Source organism: Phacochoerus africanus, chromosome 1 (genome assembly GCF_016906955.1).
Source record: "Phacochoerus africanus isolate WHEZ1 chromosome 1, ROS_Pafr_v1, whole genome shotgun sequence".
Classification (NCBI taxonomy): Eukaryota; Metazoa; Chordata; class Mammalia; order Artiodactyla; family Suidae; genus Phacochoerus; species Phacochoerus africanus.
In genome coordinates, this window is record NC_062544.1 from 124,422,676 (window position 1) to 124,441,212 (window position 18,537).

Sequence of the window (18,537 nt, forward strand, 5' to 3'; positions counted from 1 at the left end):
CCTCTGCATTCCCCCAGGAAGTTATCTCTGCCCCTCAGACTAGACTATGTCCACTTGCTATGTGTTTTCTCAAGCAGAGTACTTGTCACACTGCATTGTAATTTCTGATTTTATATCTATATCCTGTATGTCTTGTGAGGTAAAGGATTTTTGCCTGTCATCACTCCTGTGTGCTCTGCGTAGAGCACAAACGACTGGACATAGTGGTCCCTGCAATCATATTCAATGAATACAAGTGTGATAACCATTGCAGCATTGGCAAGAGTTTAGGGAAATAGGCACTCCTTCGTGCCTTTTGTAGAATTATAAACTGGTGTATACTCTTTAGGGGACAATTTTGTAGTATCTATCAAAATTCAAATTTCATCCAAGATTTTTTTGAAATTTATCCTATAAACACACACACACACACACAAACATGTGTGTGTGTATGCAAAGAAATAAACTTAAGGATATTCACAGAAGCATTGTTAACACAGCCAAAGACTGGAAACAACCTAAATTAATTATAATATCTCTACACAGTATACGTAGCCATGAAAACAAGAGGGAATGATATGGAATAACCTCCAAATATTCTGATATTTCGAGCAAGGGGCAGAGCAGTGTGTATATAGTAACTTCCAACTGTGTCCTTTCTTTCTTTTTCAAAGAGGGATATATACAAATATGCTTCCATATGCTATTTTTATATGTATAGAATATTTTGGGAAGAATAACAAATAAATTAAAAACAAAGTTTTTCTTTGGGAAAGGATACCAGGGTTAAGTGGGTGGCATCATTAGTATTCACTGTATATCCATTTTAATTATTTTTTTACAATATGCAGGAGCTACTTTTTAGTCCCAAAGTTTAATAAAAATGTGCATGAATGAACATAGCACTGGAATTTAGAATGTGGCTGTGTCCTGCTGAACCTGGGAAGAATCACCGCAGAGAAACACTTTCCCAAGGGGTGCAAAGAATCACTTAAAAAAAAGATAGCTTTTGTCACCCAGCTGTGGCCTATGGGGGTTCTGCCAGCAGAGGGCGCCTGCCCCACCAGCACAAGGGCCGGGCAGGCCAGCTCCTCCGCAAGCTGGCAAGTTCTTAGGTAGGAAGTATAAACTAGTTATCTGAGGAACTATGTAATGAGACTGGAGGGGAGCATGATTTATTAAGAGATTAATGGCTGTGAAAGCCATGGCATTTTCGTGGCCTTCACCACAACAGCAGAGCCGAGAGTTTTATTTATGCATAGGGATGATGTGGTACCGTAAATAAAAATAGCCCTAGAGATGGAGTGACATCATTACTGGCAAATCATTCACCGCCTCTGGACCCCAGTGCGCTGTCTGTACAGAAGGAGTAACAACTGTCCCTTCCTCACAGGGCTCTGGTGAGGAACCAGGGAGGGGCTGCACATGGAGTCCTCAGGACAATGGCCTGGCCGGTGGTAAACATGCACTGGCCCCTACTTATAGGGGGGTGGTGTGGGGGTGGGGCTTCCTGCCTCCCACAGCCATCAGTTTTCTCACCTATAAATTCAAAGAGTTTGATTAGCCTGGTGGTTTTAACTTTTCCCGGTGGAAACAGCTTTGAAAATCTGGTGAATGCTTTAGATTAGCAAGTCCAGAAAAATGCACTGATCTCCCTCTCCCCAACATTTCTAACAATTTCAAGGGGCTCCTGAGACTCAGGGGTGGACTCAGGTTGACTTGACTCTTCTAACACTAATATCCTAGGTCTCTGAAACGCTCACAATTTCTCATTCAAGTCTTTGTGGAAGAAGAGAAGTTTGAAGAAAAAGGAGAGGCGGGCTCCTTCCCCTACTACTTGTGTCTCTCTTTCCCTAAGGACAGAAATGAATACTTTTCATGTTCCAAAGAAAACAGGTAAACCTCTTCTTTTCTTTCAACTCGTTTCTTTTTTGTGGGGGACATTCTTTTTGCTATTAGTTTTGTTTAGTTTTTGTTTTACTTCTATCTGTGGTCTATGTACTATGCCTGTGATTCCAGCTCAGCTCTATAGATAAAAATCAGCTTAAGGGAGTAAAAAAACAAATAAAAACAAACAAGCAAACAAACAAACCCCCCCCCCCCCCCCCCCGAAGGAATGAAAAAGAAACCCTGGGTAATATGTTCTTGCTGGGATTCTTAGGTGTGAAGATCTGTGTGCTTGCCTTGAGGTATTCTGTCATTGTTCTATAGATCTTAGAGGCTCAGAGAGGTTAAGTATTTTGACAAATGTCACATAGCTTTCAGAAGGGATTACACATTCAACTAGTAGAAAGGAAATTTATTAAGAGTCTATGAGCTGGGCTCTGGGTACAGATATAGGATGGTGAACAAAATAGTTTGTTTTGTGGCCATATTTATCCTATCACAGGAAAAGGCATGGGGGCAGGGGCAAAAAAATAGGTAGGAGATTAAGAGATATGAGCCACCATGTGTAAAATAAGCAAGATACAAGGATATATTGTACAAGGAATCTAGCCAATATTTTATAACTGTAAATGGAGTATAAAGTATAAAAACACTGAGTCACTATGATGCACATCTGAAACTAATATAACATTGTAAGTTAACTACAGTTTATTTATTTATTTTTTTAGGGCCACACCTGAGGCACTTGGAGGTTCCCAGGCTAAGGGTTGAATTAGAACAGTAGCTGCCGGCCTGCACCACAGCCACAGCAATGCAGGGTCCGAGCCATGTCTGTGACCTCTGCCATAGCTCGCAGCAACAGCCGATCCTTAACCCACTGAGGGAGGCCAGGGATTGAACCTGCATCCTCATGGATGATAGATTTGTTTCTGCTAGCCATGATGGGAACTGATGCGTTTAATTTTTCAAAAAAGGAAAAATACTTTAGGTTTCTATTCTCGTGGGGCTTCCACTGGGGGAGATAGAAGCCAACGTTTCCGCACATTTTCCTTGGTGATCAGTTCAGAGGAGGATGTGAACAGGAGGCTGAGGCAGTTTAATGAAGGGTGATGGGCAGTCAGCAAAGGGATCTTTGAGGAGGAGGTGGCATGTATGTAGAGATGGAAGTAGCCTTTGGAAGAGTTGGGTGGTGGGGAAAATGGTCCAGGTGGAAAGAAATCCTCCCAAGATGGGAAAGAATTTGGTTTATTTGAGGGACTAAAATTTGGCCAGTGATGCTGAGGTCTACTGGATGAGGGGAAAGGGGACAGCAAACAAGGCTGGGGAGGTGGCCAGAAGCCAGATCATACAATTCTTTGTGGCCTGTACTACAGAGTTCAGATTTTATTATGAGCAGTGAGGAATGATGGGAGCATTTTAAACTAGTATGTGACTGATCCAACTTATGTTCTGAAAATGCTGGCTATTTGAGCAGAAATTATCACAACACTGTAAATCAACTATACTTCAATAAAACTTAAAAAAAAGGAAAAGAAAACAACAGGATAGCAAAGGGAACTCTACCCAATATTCTGTGATAATATATATGGGAAAAGAATTTGAAAAAGAGTAGATATGTGTACATATATAACCAAATCACTTTGTTGTACAGCAGAAATTATCACAATATTGTAAATCAACTATACTTCAATAAAATTTTTTAAAAAGAAGAAAATACTGGCCATTAGCTACAGAGACCATAGCTGAGATGTAAGAAGAAACATCTTTATTATCTCAGTGGTACTCAAAGGGATTGGTACAACCCCTCGAGATGTTTCAGAAATTTAACAAAATAATTGGTATTGGGCTCTGCTGGTATCGAATGGGCGGGGCCCAGGGATAGTAATCATTCTGCAACAAGAGAGCTATTCCTTCCCAATGAGGAATCGTCCTGCATCCTGACTTTTGAGTATTTCCACCAGATATGAATGGAGGTACAAAAAACTGCTGATAATTAACTGCATCTAGATCCTAAATCTTTTTTGGCACATACACTCTAAATGTTTTTGGCATGCTTCCAGCAAAATCAAGGAAACTTTGTTTTCAAGACTGGTTTACTGTTGCAATAAATGACTGATAAGCAGATCTTGGATTTTGCCACCTGCACAGTGATTCTCCATCTGGGAACAAGTAAAGGTTCCTCTCTTAGATCTTCCAGTACAGTCATGCTTGAATTTTTACATTTTGAAACTATTATCAGTTGATTCCTTTCTTTTTTTTTTTTTCTTTTTTCTTTCTTTCTTTTTGCTGCCTCACCTGTGGCACGTGCAGGTTCTCAGGCCAGGGGTCAAATCAGAGCTACAGCTGTGACTTGTGGCTATGCTGAATCCTTAACCCACTGAGCCAGGTCAGGGGTCAATCTCAAATCCTTACAGAGACTGTATTGGGTTCTTAACCCACTAAGTCACAACGGGAACACCTGGTTGTTTCTCTTTTATTTCTCATTTATATTATGCCATTATAATGATTTTAAGATTGTTATGTGTGTTGGTTTGTTCAATTACCTAATAATTTTGCTTCAAGATGGAAAGGGTACTGCACGTTTCTGCTCTCAGGCGTGTCTGGGTCTCCCGGTGCTGAGAGATCCTGACCTATTTTTTGCTATGTGCATGGATTTAAAGAGGGAAACTGAGGCTCCACAGTTGGGGGACTTGCTTAAGGTTACAGGTCAATGAAGAGTGAAGCCAGGGAATCCAACCCCGAAACTGGGCCTTTCAGCAATGTCACTGCTGCCCCTGGGGACCCAGGGACACATGCTCCCCAGAGCTCCTTGTGATGGAGAGCCCTTGTAATGGGCAGTGCTTACCCGTCCCAGCTCCTTGTCCTCCAAGGCCAGGACTCCTGTGCTCTCTGTGAACAGCTTCACCTTCACAGCGGGCAGTGCATGGGTCGTAGAGAAGTCACCCTGGGTGCCCCAGCTGTGGACAGAATCAGAAGGGTCAGCATGGAGACCTCCACCTTGATAATGCTAAGCTCAGCTACCTCCTTCTTGGGACGGGTGAATGCATGGTTAACCCAAGGCATCGAGGCATCGCTGGCTGTCACATCCCCCTCTCCTCCTCTCCCCTCCCAAGCTGCTAGAGTGACAAAAAGTGTTAATTAACTTGCTAGGCAAATGCAAGACAGATGCTCAGAAAGTTGCCACGGGTCTTCACAGAGCTGTAAGAAATCACTTGGAATTAGCATGAAATCAAGTTGGTGAGAACTTTCGTCCATGCATTTGCTAACCCTTCAGACTATTCCAGGGTAACCACTAATACACCCTGTAGGCTTTGAATCCTCAGTTCTTAGAAACTTCTGCTCTAGATTTTGAGATGGGGCTTTATTTGGCTGGAGCCAACAGCTGACCTTACCATGAGACTCAGTAGTAGCAGGGAGGTGGGAAGTCCCACCACCACTGACATCTACAGAGATGATGAATAGAGGAATAGATGGAGCTTAGCTCTGCTGAAGAGGAGTGACAGGTGGAAGGATGGGATGTGAGAAATGCCCTTCCCCATTCACTGGTCTCTGGGAGTCAGGGGAGATCTCCCCTGAGGAGTGCGTGACTTTTATCCAGCATCTGGGTAGGACACTGGTCTGGGCTGACATGAGCCCTGATGGGCCCTCAGGTATGACCTTTTCATTCACTTATTATGATTCTGACTGAGCCATCTCCATACTCTATACCTGACATCAACGTGACCTTCCCAAAGTGTCAACTGAATTGCATGAAGCCCCCACTTAAATCCTTCCATGGCACCTGTTCCACTGCACTGGGGCAATCCCAACCCCTGGGAATGGTTTTCCACTCATTCACTCAAGTGTCACAGGCCTTCCGATTGTGCCCTTCAGGGCTATTACCTGTACAGGTCCCTTGATGGCAGTGCTTCTCCTCTATCTTTCACCTGGCTACTGCTTGAGGGCTCTACTTAAACAACACTTTCCTAGAGAACATGTCCCTTGATCTCCCAGTCTAAATTAAGTTCCAGTGTTAAACTCCCTTGAACACACTGCTTAATTTTGTGTCTTAACAATCACTGGATTTGTAATTATTGATTTACTTGCATGAGTGTTTAATAGCTAAATCCTCTAGTTTTCTGTAAGACTGTGTTCTGTTTATATTGCATGCCAAGTACTTAGTATAGTGCTTAGCATGCAGAAGACACTTAGTAAATATTTGTTGGTGCAAATATATATTCTTTTACAGAACTTGGAAACAGGAATAGATATAACTTTATATAGAGCTATTGTTGTTTTTTAATTTTGTCATATATGATGTCCAATTTTCATGCTGCAAAATATCCACTGAATATCACCTTTAATGACTATAATATTATACCTCTGTTTATTTCCTTTGGAAATAGAGAGTTAGCTGGGAGATTGTCTCTTTACTCATTTATCAACAAATATTTCAATGCTCCTACAGTGTTGCCAGACTGTGCTCACCAGTGATCACTTTCAAAGCTTGGGACACCTATTTCCAAAATGCTTTCCACCAACCTGGTGACTGTCTTCCCACCACCTGGGAAGGTGGGTGCAAACCACATGTCTTCTTGCCCGCTCTGTGTGTCCCTAGTCACTTCTTCTTCTGGCCTATTTTTGTCATGGTTATTCTCACAGGCATTTCTTTGATTACCAGCAGGCTTGACTATTTTACTCTGTGTTGATTGGTTGTATTTCTTCTTTGATCAGATGGACTTCTGGCTTCTAGTCTCATAGTTGCACCCAATCAAATAAATCCCATTAACTAAACTCAAAGACTTGCGGACTCTGGAGAGTGACGAGAGCGCCAGAACAATGGAGATCAGGGACACCCAGTTTCATGGGGATCCAGGTGTGCAAGAACCACTGAGGAAGGTGCAAGGGAGAAAGGAGGGTATGTGAAGAGGATAGGAGACAGAACAAGAAGTGACACTTTTCAAATACACTGGCAAAATGTTAGCTGTACAGAAGGAAGATCCTCATTTTGATCATCAGCCACAGCAGCAAGTTCCTAGGATAGAAGAATCTTTGTCCTGGCAAAGGAGACAAGGCCTAAAGATTTGATTAGTTGCTTAAAACTGTAGGACTTGGAGCAAGTTAATTAACATCCCTGTACCTTGGTTTCCTCAGCTATAAAATCATATTTCACAGAGTAGTTACAAAGAGTAAATAGCAGCAGGCTTGGAACAGGACAAGAGCACCACCCCCAACCCCAATTTTGGCCACCTTCCCTTCCCTAAATAGGGACATATACAAGATGTATTCTAGAAACAGTGATGATCACTTACATTTTATGTTATCCATTCAACACACATTTATTTAGCACATACTAAGTATTTGATTCTTTGCTGGGCAAGCAAGGTGGACATTGCCCTTCTTACTACACAAGGGAAGAGGTAAAACAGTTTATTTTGTGCCCATTTCACAGGTGAGAAAGCTGAGAAGAAGCTCAAGATCTTGGCCATTTTATCCCAGTGAATTGTGATCAAGTGGGGCTAGAATCCAAATTTCTTAATTATCATTTTACAGCTCTTGCTGCTGTTAAAGTCATGATTATCAACAGCAAGCATTATTAATGGCTGACAATTATGGCAAAAAATATGATCACTGCTTTCCTATTTATGGTCAACTGTGCTCTTAATCACTTTGGGCATTTCTCATGCTTGATCATGGAGATAAGGAAGATTCCTGCTGGAAACCAAGAGAGTTCTCGAATGAGATGCTCTAACCTAAGCTACAAAGAAGCCTGAGTCCCGGTACCCTGGGAGCCCCACACTTTATCCCTATGACAGGATCAGTGGGCATGAACCCAGTCTGTCTGTACCCATGCTGCTACCCAAGGGTGCCTGGTTCAAAAGGTGTTCAACATGACACCGATGGTGGGGCAGGGCAGGGCAAGGTCTCTGAGGCCCCATCATCTGGATGGGGTTCAAGCCGCTGGAGGCTGTTCTAGCAACCCCTGTCCATTTGGACAGTGATTTGCTTTTCCTTCCCACCAGGCCCACAGCTGTGCTTTTGGCTTCCTACCATGACCCTTGGCTCACCTCAAGTTGCTAGGTCACTACTAAATTCCAATGTATCTGCCAGATTTCAAAATGGCGACCTGGCCCAATGGAGCGGACAAAAAGAGAAAGTCCCCAGTCTAATTAGGACAGGTTTTGTTCTTTTCAGGGCCCAGTACAAAAGGAAAATGTGGGGCTCCTTCTTCAAAAAGGAGGGCAATGTACCATTAAAGATAAACACAGTGTCTTCCTTTCTCCAAGTCATTCCTCTTCCCCAACACATGCCCGTTATTCTATCAGACTCCACTTAACTGACATAAGGTCAAAGATAAAATAATTAATAATGTCAAGACAGTAATACAGAGCATGAAAACAAATGGTCTGAGCTTGGGGCCTGGGCAGTCTCAGGGTTCACAAGGTCATGAGTGAGACTCTGACACTTAGTGTGGCCAGAGGATGGGCCATGCTGAGGAGGTGGGCTGCCCATCTTTGCCCCTTGCTATAGTCCTAGGACTCTGTGGAAACCACTCCCAGCTTCTTTTTGTCAATGCTTCCTATTTGTAGGAGCCCCATAGGTACCTAATTATCTACACCTTTCTTCCCTGCCTCTCTCCCCTTTGGGAAAAAAAAATCATGAAAATGGCCACTCTCTGTCTTTTTCCAGCCATGGAAAGACCTGACTATAATAAAAGCAGCTACTATTTATTTAGTGCTTACTATGTGCTGGTCACAAATTCCTCTCTCAAAAATATTAGATGGTCATACATTCATTTTTTAAAACCTTCTTGCCCATCCTGTCAAATGCTTATAACTACCATCTCCATAGCTGCTGACGAGGAAACCGAGGCTCAGAGATGTTGGTAATGTGTCCAGGATCATACACAGGGAGCAAATGGTGATGTGACTCCACAGCCCAAAATCTTGACCAGGCCACTATGTTGCCTCCCTCCCACAGGCCACCAACTTGCTCCTCTGCGTCTGGATCCAGTTAACATCAATTACCTTTGTAACTCAAAGGAAGAGTTCTGTTTCAAAACGGACAGGACTTTGGGCTGCCCTGAATTAATTTCACATGTTTAATATACTACACAGAGCATTACATAATCAGTGTGTGGTGGAACCAAAGCCTTGCTGGGGGGAGGGGGCACACATTGGTAAATGAATCTATTTCTCATTGCTGCATTCTTCTCTGCACATTTCTTTTCCTTTGCTGTGCACTGACTGGCTATTAAGATGAATGTCTCTTCTTAAGTTTCCCAGGACTGAAATAAAATTCCACTTTGATTTGAAAAGACCAGAGGTTGATAGTATTTATTGCCAGTGGCAGTTGGGAAGGTTTACTAACTTCTCTCTGAACACAAGGTAGAAAAAGTCCAGTGGGTGAGGTGTCTCACTTCTGTGATCTTATCATATCTGCCACTATAGTCACACTGTACAGCTGGCTCACAAAAGCACTAAAAATAACCACCAATTATCAAATGCATATGGTCTGCCAGGCCCTGGGCTGAGTGCTTTTCATAGATATCCACATTTAATCCTTCTGACAGCTCTGCAAGGTATATTCTGTTATTATCCCCACTTTATCAATAGAGAAAGTAGGATTTGGAAAGATTAAGTAATGGGGCCAGGGTTTCAGGCTATCTCAGAGCTGGGCTTCCAACTAAGAGCTGCTGACCCCAAAGTCCATTTATTAAATATAGCACTTTACTACCCCTCCATATCTCATAACACAGTATTAGAGTGTATTTGACAAGATCTGTGTATATCTGGTTCTCTAGATGGTGAACACCTTGGGGCAAGAAGTATGGTGTGATTTAAAAAAAAAAAAATTCCTATACTGAGTGCAGGACCTGACACACAGCAAACATTTGTTTAATGACTAGGAAGATGTGACAGATTCAGGCATCACCTGATTCAGGTGATTGTGGAGAGATGTAACATAGGAGATATTCAGAGATTTGATTGTCTCCTTTAAGCCAAACTGAGGGCTTTATCCCCTTAAGGACTCAATGTTTTTCAGAGCACACCAAATTCTCTGAAGGTACATGCTGGCCAGCAGCATGAAGAAGGGACCCAGGAGACACAGCAGCCAGGACAGCACTTGGAGGAGCAGGGCATAGGTCTTTGAAGGTCAAGGAGGGGTTAGCTCAAGAGGTCAAGGGCTGGAAGTGATGTGGATGCCAATGGTATAATGTTGGAAAGTGCTACTGAGTTATAAAATAAACAACTGTCATTACTTTTCAACCAGAAGCAATGCAAGCAGAGACTACAGAAAATGCAGTCACCCATGGGCATCTCCGAATATGAAGGAATATGTATTGAGACATGTATGTCCATTCTAAATCAAATAACTTTTGCAAGAGAGTGGAGAATAAAGAGAACAGTCTAGCTGATGAACCTGTGCGCACAAGTGGTAGTGGATATAGTTCTGACTTCCAATGCTAAGACCTTCACTTTGCCCTGCATTTCGATAACTCTTTCTGAATGTCTGTTATGTACAATTCACTGTTATGTACTGCTGTGGATCCAAAGGTGAATGAGATGTTGGTGCTTCCCTTGTGGGTATTATATTCTCCTTAGGGAGAATTCATGTCCAGAAATGGTAACAGTTGTTAGGTATGTGTCAGAGCCTTGGCTTTCACATCTGTAACCAGGGATAAGAACAGTACTGCCCCCAGAGGGCCAAAGGAAAGATAAGTAAGGAGATAAGCTGTTGTATGTATAGTGTTCAACTCAATATCCAGCACAGAGAAAGCCCCCCAAAAAGTACATTTTTCATTTTAGGCTTACAGACCAGGAGTTGGTAAACAAAGGTCTATGGGCCAAGTCTGGTTGACCAGCTGCCTACGTATGGCTGATGAGTTAAGAATAGTTTTTACATATTTAAGTGGCTGAAAATATTCAAAAGAAGAGAAACATTGGGACACATGAAAATTAAATGAATTCAAATTTCAATGCCAATCAATACATAAAGCTTTATTAGGACACAGCTATGCTCATCCAATTACAAATCACCTAGGCTGTTTTTCATGCTTCAAACGTAGAGGTGAGACGTCATGGCAGAGACCTTATGGCAACAAGCCTAAATTATTTACTTTCTGGTCCTTTACTGAAAACGTTTGCCAACCCTCACTATACCCACAGTTAAATTGCTGCCAGCTCAGTCTAATGGGAGCACTTTGATTTTCATTAGCAGATTAGAAGTATGCTCACCAGAGCACATCCACAAAGATAAACTGTCAACATGCACTTACAAGGACAGTTCACCCCATGGTGATTCAATTTGCTGCTCTCAATTCTTCATGGAGCGCTTGCTAGAACTCTTGGTGTCCTAGAAAACGTGGGGTGCTGGATCACAGCATTTCAGACACGTGGTGTCCAAATGCTGCTCGCAGACCCACTTGAGCTGGCTGCCTCCTTTAGTCACACCCCATCAGTATTAATATCAAATAATAAACATGAGTAGCAGATAATTCATTGGGTGGAGGGGGTGGAAATGACTTTTAAAGTCACAGTACATTACTTCTCCAAACCTATTCAATAGTGCCACGGCTTTGAAGGTGAACACTTTGATCTGGGGAAGAAAATAAAGGAGATGGATGTGCTTGGGTGGAGGGAGAGAGAAATCTATGGGAAAGGCAACCTTCTACTGTGTGTTTGGAGAGCATCTGCTTCATCGCAGTCACATCTCTGTTTACTATTTAAAGCCTCTTATTTGCGGAAGCCTCCTTAGACCATATGTTATCAACAAATGTTGCTAATCAAATACACACAGTAATTTTCATTAGAATTTCCCCATCCCCCTCATGAACAAAAAACATTTGCCACAAAGGGAATATACCTCCCAAAATGACAGTAAACATCCACTGCAAACCTTCGACAACAGAGTGGTACTTATGAATGTGTGTGTAAGCCAAGAACACATCCACTTTAGGCAAATAAGGACCCTTGGAGAATTGGATTTTGTGCAGTTTGGTGTTGGGGGATGATGTCATTAGTTGCCATGGTGATGCTCAGCATAAGGCCATCATTCATGCCACAGAGACTGGATTTGCATTTATTCAAGGTATATGGCTCATGTGAGCCGGGTGTTAAATTGGTGAGGTTCATAAAATTAACTGTGGGAGACATGTCATTTCAGGGAATGAGAGTCCCTTGGTCCCGTTGCTAAGAGGGAAAGTTAATAATTGCCTGGAGACGACTGCATTAAAATCCTTTGGCCTGCCTTTCAGGCAGACGGCATGATGTCCTACATCAAGTGAATCAATTGTGCCGTTGCAGTGTGTTTCACTGCAAACTAATTGATAGGATGTGCTCTGGGGTCTTTAATGTACTAGAAAAGCTAACCTACCTCTTATCTAAATAAATGAGGCATTTGCTTTGTAGAAATTGGTTATCCCGGAGGAGGAGGGATGGAGTCTCCGGCTTGCCTATCTGACATTTCCACTATCTCCTCTCCAGGAATCCAAAATCAAATGTGTCTAAACCTTTCTCCCCTCAATCTGTTCCTAAAGGAACTGCCAGCCACTTGGAAAAGAAAGGTTGGAAGTGCCAGGAAGAAGATGGGGAGAATATTTATACAGAGTGGACAGTTAGAACTTAACCGAGAAGCATTTATTAGGGGTACCTCTTTATCTGGTTTCTTGTTTGTCTCCTCCTGCTAGAATGTAAACTCCCAAGGGCAGGGATATGTGTCTGTTTCCCCGCTAAGTCTGAGGAGTGCCATATGCCCAGCACCTAGCACAGTGCCTGGCATAACTGATAGGCATTTACTAAAGGAATGAGTTTAATGAGTTGTGGATTGCTCCACATTTGAAGATGAGATCCAAGATGAAAGCGAAACTTAATTCTCCTGGACTTACATTCTTTGGGATGGTTAAAGAAGAAGTACAGAAAAATTCTCTACCCTAAACTTTGTTAAGGGTAGGGATCAAGCCCATTGCTGTTACAGCCCAATGTTTAGCTCTGCCTGGTGCATAAGAAACATTCAATAAATCCTTCTTGCATGAAGGCCAGAGATCAGACACAGGAGATCTGTGTATCAATCCTAATTTTCTCATTAGCTATGTGACCATGGGTAAACCACTGGCAGAATCTCAATTTGCTTATCTCTATAATGGGAGTAGGAAGGCTGATATATTTCGTCATCCTAAAGACAAGAGCCTGGGTATTTGGTTTCTAGAATTTCCTTTTGATTTCTTCTTAGAGTATCCATCTCTGCTAAAATTACCCTTCTGTTCTTGTATGTTGTCCTTTTTTTTTTTTTTTTTTTTGCCATTAGCAACCTTAGCATATTATCATAGTTGATTTACATTCCTAGTCTGGCAATTCCAACATCTTGACCAAATCTGAGTCTGGTTCTGATGCTTGCTCAGTCTCTTCAAACTGTGTTGTCTCTTTGCCTTCTAATTTTTGTTGAAAGTGAGGTACCATTTAAATGGAACCCTGTGTGCCTCTAGCAGCAATTCCTCCTCCTGGCCTTCCATTCCAGTAGGCTCTGGTTCTCTGTATCTGCCCATCTCTCTACATTTGAGGGCAGCAGTTTTCCCTGTGACCTAAATTCTCTGATGGATCTAAGAGCTGCTGATTTTCAGTTAGTTCGGCCTTTTTCTTGTTGTGAGGACAAAACCCATGACTTCCAATCTCTTCACATGCCAGACTGGAAACTGGAAATCCGTTAGAGCCTGGATCTGTCAAAGTCCTACCCAGCTGTGAGATATTACACTGTGTTCTTTATGACAGCTGACTCATGAGAAAATGTATAGATGGTCAAAAAAAAAAATCTTAAATGGGAAAGCCAAGGTTGGAACTAAGTAATAGAATGGGTATGGGATTAGGGTGGTTGGTGTAGTATGTGATGCTGGCGCAGTGGGGAAGGCCTGGGGTTGTGTGTCTTGGGGTTTGTGGGGTTGGGATGGAGTGAGGAGGAGTTGTCACGGGCCAAATTACAAAGATGACAGCATGTCACGTGGGTTGAGTGTCAGGGTTACCTCTGGAATGGAGTTACCACTTGGCCCAAAGGTCTTCTCTGTCATTGTGAAAGGGAGTAAATTTTTATTACTGGAAATGGTGGCTGTCTCCCCAGTCTGAGGTTCTCTGGCACCTCCATCACCTAATCCTCTAATCATCTGTTTTTTCCAAGTTGCTAAGGTCCATTAGAGAAGATGAATTGTTTGCTGCCTTGCAGACATTAAAAGAGTGCTTTCAGGAGGTTGCTAAGAATATGTTCACTCACTTTCTTTTCTCTGTGACTCAGCCAACCAACTCCTATTTAATTTCCTACATTAGGTGTTTTCCTTCCTATCATTGCTCTTGTAACCTGAACTGGTTATTAGGGTTGCAACCTGTGATTCTCATAAACTGGGAGGCACTAGAGTTAACTGTGCCTTTAGAACCTGAACCTACTTCAAGACACCTTGCAGCCTCCAGAAGGCTTACAAGTATACAGTAAGTGAGGCTAAAGCTGTCAGGAAACCTGCCCAGTCGGATTACAAAACGTACTGCAAAACCCTTTGCATTCCAGCTAGTTCTACTAAGCATGAACCAAATGAGGAAAAACAACTCGGGATGGTAGAGCAACAGACTCTGAATGGACAGAAGCCCTACATCATGTTGGCCATGCCCCTCATTTACAAATGAGGAAGCTGGTGCAGTGGGGACAAATTTTGGAGTTAGGCTATTTAATTTCTATCACTTAACAGCTGTCTTATCTCAAACAAACTTATTAGCTTCTCAGATCTCAGTTTTCATGTCTATAAAATGGGTGCATTAACAATATCATTATAGGGTTTCCTATCTGCCTGTCCCCCAATTAAATGAGAGAAGCACTGAGTATCATTTACATTCCTAACAAAGGGCAGCTTGCATTATCCAGGGAGTTCAGGATTAAGAGGTCAGGCTTGGGAGCAGCCTGCATTCCAAACCCAGCCATGCCACCCTCTACTTGAGTGACTTTAAACAGCTGACTGAATGTCTCGTATCCTCTACTTTCTTACCTGTCAAATGGGGATATTAATAGTGCTTCCTTCATAGAATTCTCTTGATTGAATTAGAGGAGAAAATGCTACCCAACCTGATCATCAAAAAGCTCTCCCCAATTACTCAGGGCATTTCAGAGATACACAACAACTTAGTCCCAGTGCTATCACTAGAATCAAACATCAAGATGTGAGCAGACCTTGTAAATGTTTTAAAAACCATATGAGCAATAGCTTTTGTGTTTCCTCAGTCAGGGAAAAATACAATTAGGGCTTGAATTTGGGTTGGTGTTTTTGGCAGCCATGGCAAAGGAGTAAGAGCTGAGAGTTCACTCTCACTTTCTCAAGACTTCCTTTTCTTAAAGTACCTGAAACACTTCCTCTCACCCCATCCTGGTGATCTTTCTTCTCTGGCTTTCTCTTGGTCCTAGGAGGTAGATCATGTTTTTATTCAGAGATTCACTATTTTCTGCCTCCTCCTAGAGAAATTTTTTCTTCCTACCCCATTGGTACTGGGTTTTTCCACATAACTACTTGCTTTGACCTCCTTCTGGGTAGAGTTTATAAACCTACAACTTGACTTTGAGATTATTCCTGTGACTTTCTTGGGCCAATGGATTATGAGGAGATGTGATGGAAGCAGAGGCATGAAATGTGCTTGAATGGTTGGGCTTGGTCACCTGAGCTTCTGTCATCACCATGAGCAGAGCATCCTCCAGGTAGCCGTTAATCCTACAATCTGGATTCAACAAAGAACTATATAGAGCAGGCATGAGCCCAACCCAGGAGCAGACCCAAGGTCAATGAGGCCTACAGCCTGAAACAGAGACACCCAGCTGATCCTGGCAAGATTCAGCTATCTCCCAAACAACTTGTAGATAAGTAAATGGAATAAATGACTATGGTTTTAGCCATTGAGTTTTGAGGGCAGTTTGTTACACAGCAATAGCTAGCCAATACAGTCCCTTTATCTGGTGCTTGATCACATAATTTTGGTTCTATTCTATGTCCTGTAGATTGGTCTGGAGTCCTGAGCTAGAATAGCACATACTGGAGAGCTCAAACACATCTCATAGTCTTTTCATATTATTAAAAAATCTATTGCTGCCACTCAATAAACACCTGCCTAATGATCTTGCTGCTTTGAAAAAATTGTTCCCAGTTCATATGTCCTCATAAAACCACCTCTCTGCTTCCCAGTGTCAAATGAGGCAGTCTCTCCACAGTGGAAGAGCTGGACTAAGGCCTTATTGTGCTGGTGAAGGCTGCCACAGGCACTGTCTAGGTCCCCTAACAAGCAAGAGTGTCAACACCTCCCAAGGCCAGGGCAGGCAGCCAGTGTCTCTCAAACCACTTGTGGTCAAGTGTTCCCAGGGGAAGTCCTAACCACATCAAAGATGTTCCAGAATAAGTCTCTTGCATGGAAGGTGATGAGTATTAAGCCAGCCTCAGTAACACTTGAGTGCCCCCAACACTGGTGGCTCTGTTTAAGTGGGTAGCCAAGCTGTGGTGGGCACACACTTGGCGGGGGGTGTTTAGGGATGGCCATTCAGAGCTTTGGCTGCCTTCCAAGCAGCTAGCCCATCCTGGGAGACCTCCCAGTTGCCTTTGTTAGAAAGGATTCTGAGAGCTGTTGGTGGTTTTGCTTTCCAGGGCTGGGTTCCCATCATCCCACAGAGAGGGATCCCTGAGGACACTCTTTTGAGCCATATTTGTCTCTTGCTCCATGGATGGGCTAGTGAATTTCTTCTTTTTTCTCTCTGTTTCACTGTTGTGAGAAACCATTGGGAGTGGCCATGAATGCCAGGAGCCTCAAAGGAAAATGGTGAATGGGCCAGCTGGCCAAATGCCCTTCAGTAAGGACTGAGATGTGGTCTCAGAGCACTGGGGAGATTGCTCTTAAGGCTAAGTGCAATGGCACTGGCCCAATGTGCAGCCAGAGAGCTGTTCTTGAAAAGTGACAGATCTCAGTTGTAGATTCAACTAGTCCATGGTACAGTGACATCATCTTAGCTGAGTGAAAATACCACCAATGTTCCCAGTCAAATCTGGCTCACCTTGTGCTAACCACTGGCATCCTCCACAGGACATAGCTACATTTACTGCGGGCTCCCACCCACATAACATTAAACATACAAAAAGGACTCTAGGCCATCTTATAAAAAGTGTATAAAAAACTAGATGCAAGTCGAACTGCCATTGACTAGTGAATGCAGGTTCACTTGAAGAGGCATGATACTCAATATTTTGATTTTTCAGATATCTTTCTTTTAGAGTTAATACATTTCCTTTGAGGTTTAGCTAGTTTTCGAGGGTCTTGAAAAAGATATGTGCCCCAAGCATGGAATCTACTTGAGTCTCACAGGTAAGATGGCTATGCTGGAAAGAAATGTCTTGGGCCCAGATGTAACTAATACTCTATGATGGGCTCTTGGTTTTCACTGTGAAATAATAAATATAAAGGCTCACCAATTGAGAAGAGCTAGAATGAACTTTAACTTCCCTCAATGCTGACTTGCGTGCATCTTTCCAATACAAATCAGTTTCCTACCCTGTGCCCAGGAGGTAAGCAGGCAGATACTTTCATCTATCTCCTACCTACAAGGTCCATGGGCTCTCCTTGGCTCAGTGCCAGGGCAGACATAAACCAAAAGGAGGGCACTGAGCCAGATGTCCCCAAAATGCTCAGTGCAAGAGCCAGTCACTCACCCCTGGACTAAGTTTCCTCACTGTCTATGGATTTGACAGTAACAAAACCCGCCCCCTGGATAGATAAAGGCCTTAAAAAGTTTTAGTGCTTCACAGGGGCTTACCCACATTAGTTTTCTTTTGACATGGGGGCCTTTTTTTGTTACCCATACTGCCTGCTTCCTTCCTGCCCACATCCTCCTCTTCCCTCTTTACAGATGGACACAAGCCTTGCAATGGACTCACCTGAGCCCATCAGTTCAGGGCCCTTCTCCACTCCTGCTTGGCAGGGGATCTGTTTTGCTTTTTCAGGCTTGCACCACACTAAAGCTCAATGTCTTGGAAAATTGAGAGGCAGAAAATGAAGCCAGGGGTGGCCAGAGAGGAACTCTGAGGGTGAAATGCTTAGAGATGTGAGCTCTATGGCCAGATGGTCTAGTTTCAATCTCAGAGCTGTGTCATTATTGGTAAGAGCCACTACCTCTGGGAGCCTCAATATCCTCATCTGGGGTCTGGGGATGAACAAAACACCTACCTCCTGGGGTTGTTATAAAGAAATCATATCATGCAGGTAAAGCACCAGCAGAGTGAACACAAGATATGGCCTGGCTGAATGAATGTTAGCCACTGTTATTAAAAGGCTTCTTGAAGTGATAGGGATTTAAAAGAATCTTTATAAATCCAGGGGGTTGAATTTGGAGGCTTTCTTAAAGAAGGCCATGACTAAACTTATGAAAAACCTCCCTTTGGCAGGGCTGGGTTGTTAGGACCAGCCATCATTCTGTAACTTCTGTGCATCTTGATGGACTTGTTTGTAGAGATGTTTTTTTGTTGTTTGTTTGTTTTGTTTTTAAATCAAGATAACTAGAATCATTCAAATGGTGAGAGAAGTATGAGTTCCCTCTCCTGGTTCTTCTCCTGCCTTACTGGCCTTGCTTCCTCTGTCCCCTTTGCTGCTTTTTCTCATTTTCTCTCTAAACCTCACACGCAGGCCTCAGTCT

The 18,537-nt window shown here is 42.9% G+C and overlaps 1 protein-coding gene across 1 annotated transcript in view; it reads right to left on the reverse strand.

Annotated features, from left to right (window-relative positions):
* The window catches only part of CADPS (calcium dependent secretion activator), a 266,034-nt gene that overhangs the window by 193,378 nt on the left and 54,119 nt on the right, over positions 1 to 18,537 (reverse strand). The window contains exon 4 of the mRNA XM_047778450.1: positions 4,712 to 4,823. Coding sequence (XP_047634406.1) covers positions 4,712 to 4,823 — 112 coding nt within the window. The remainder of the gene's footprint in view (positions 1 to 4,711; positions 4,824 to 18,537) is intronic.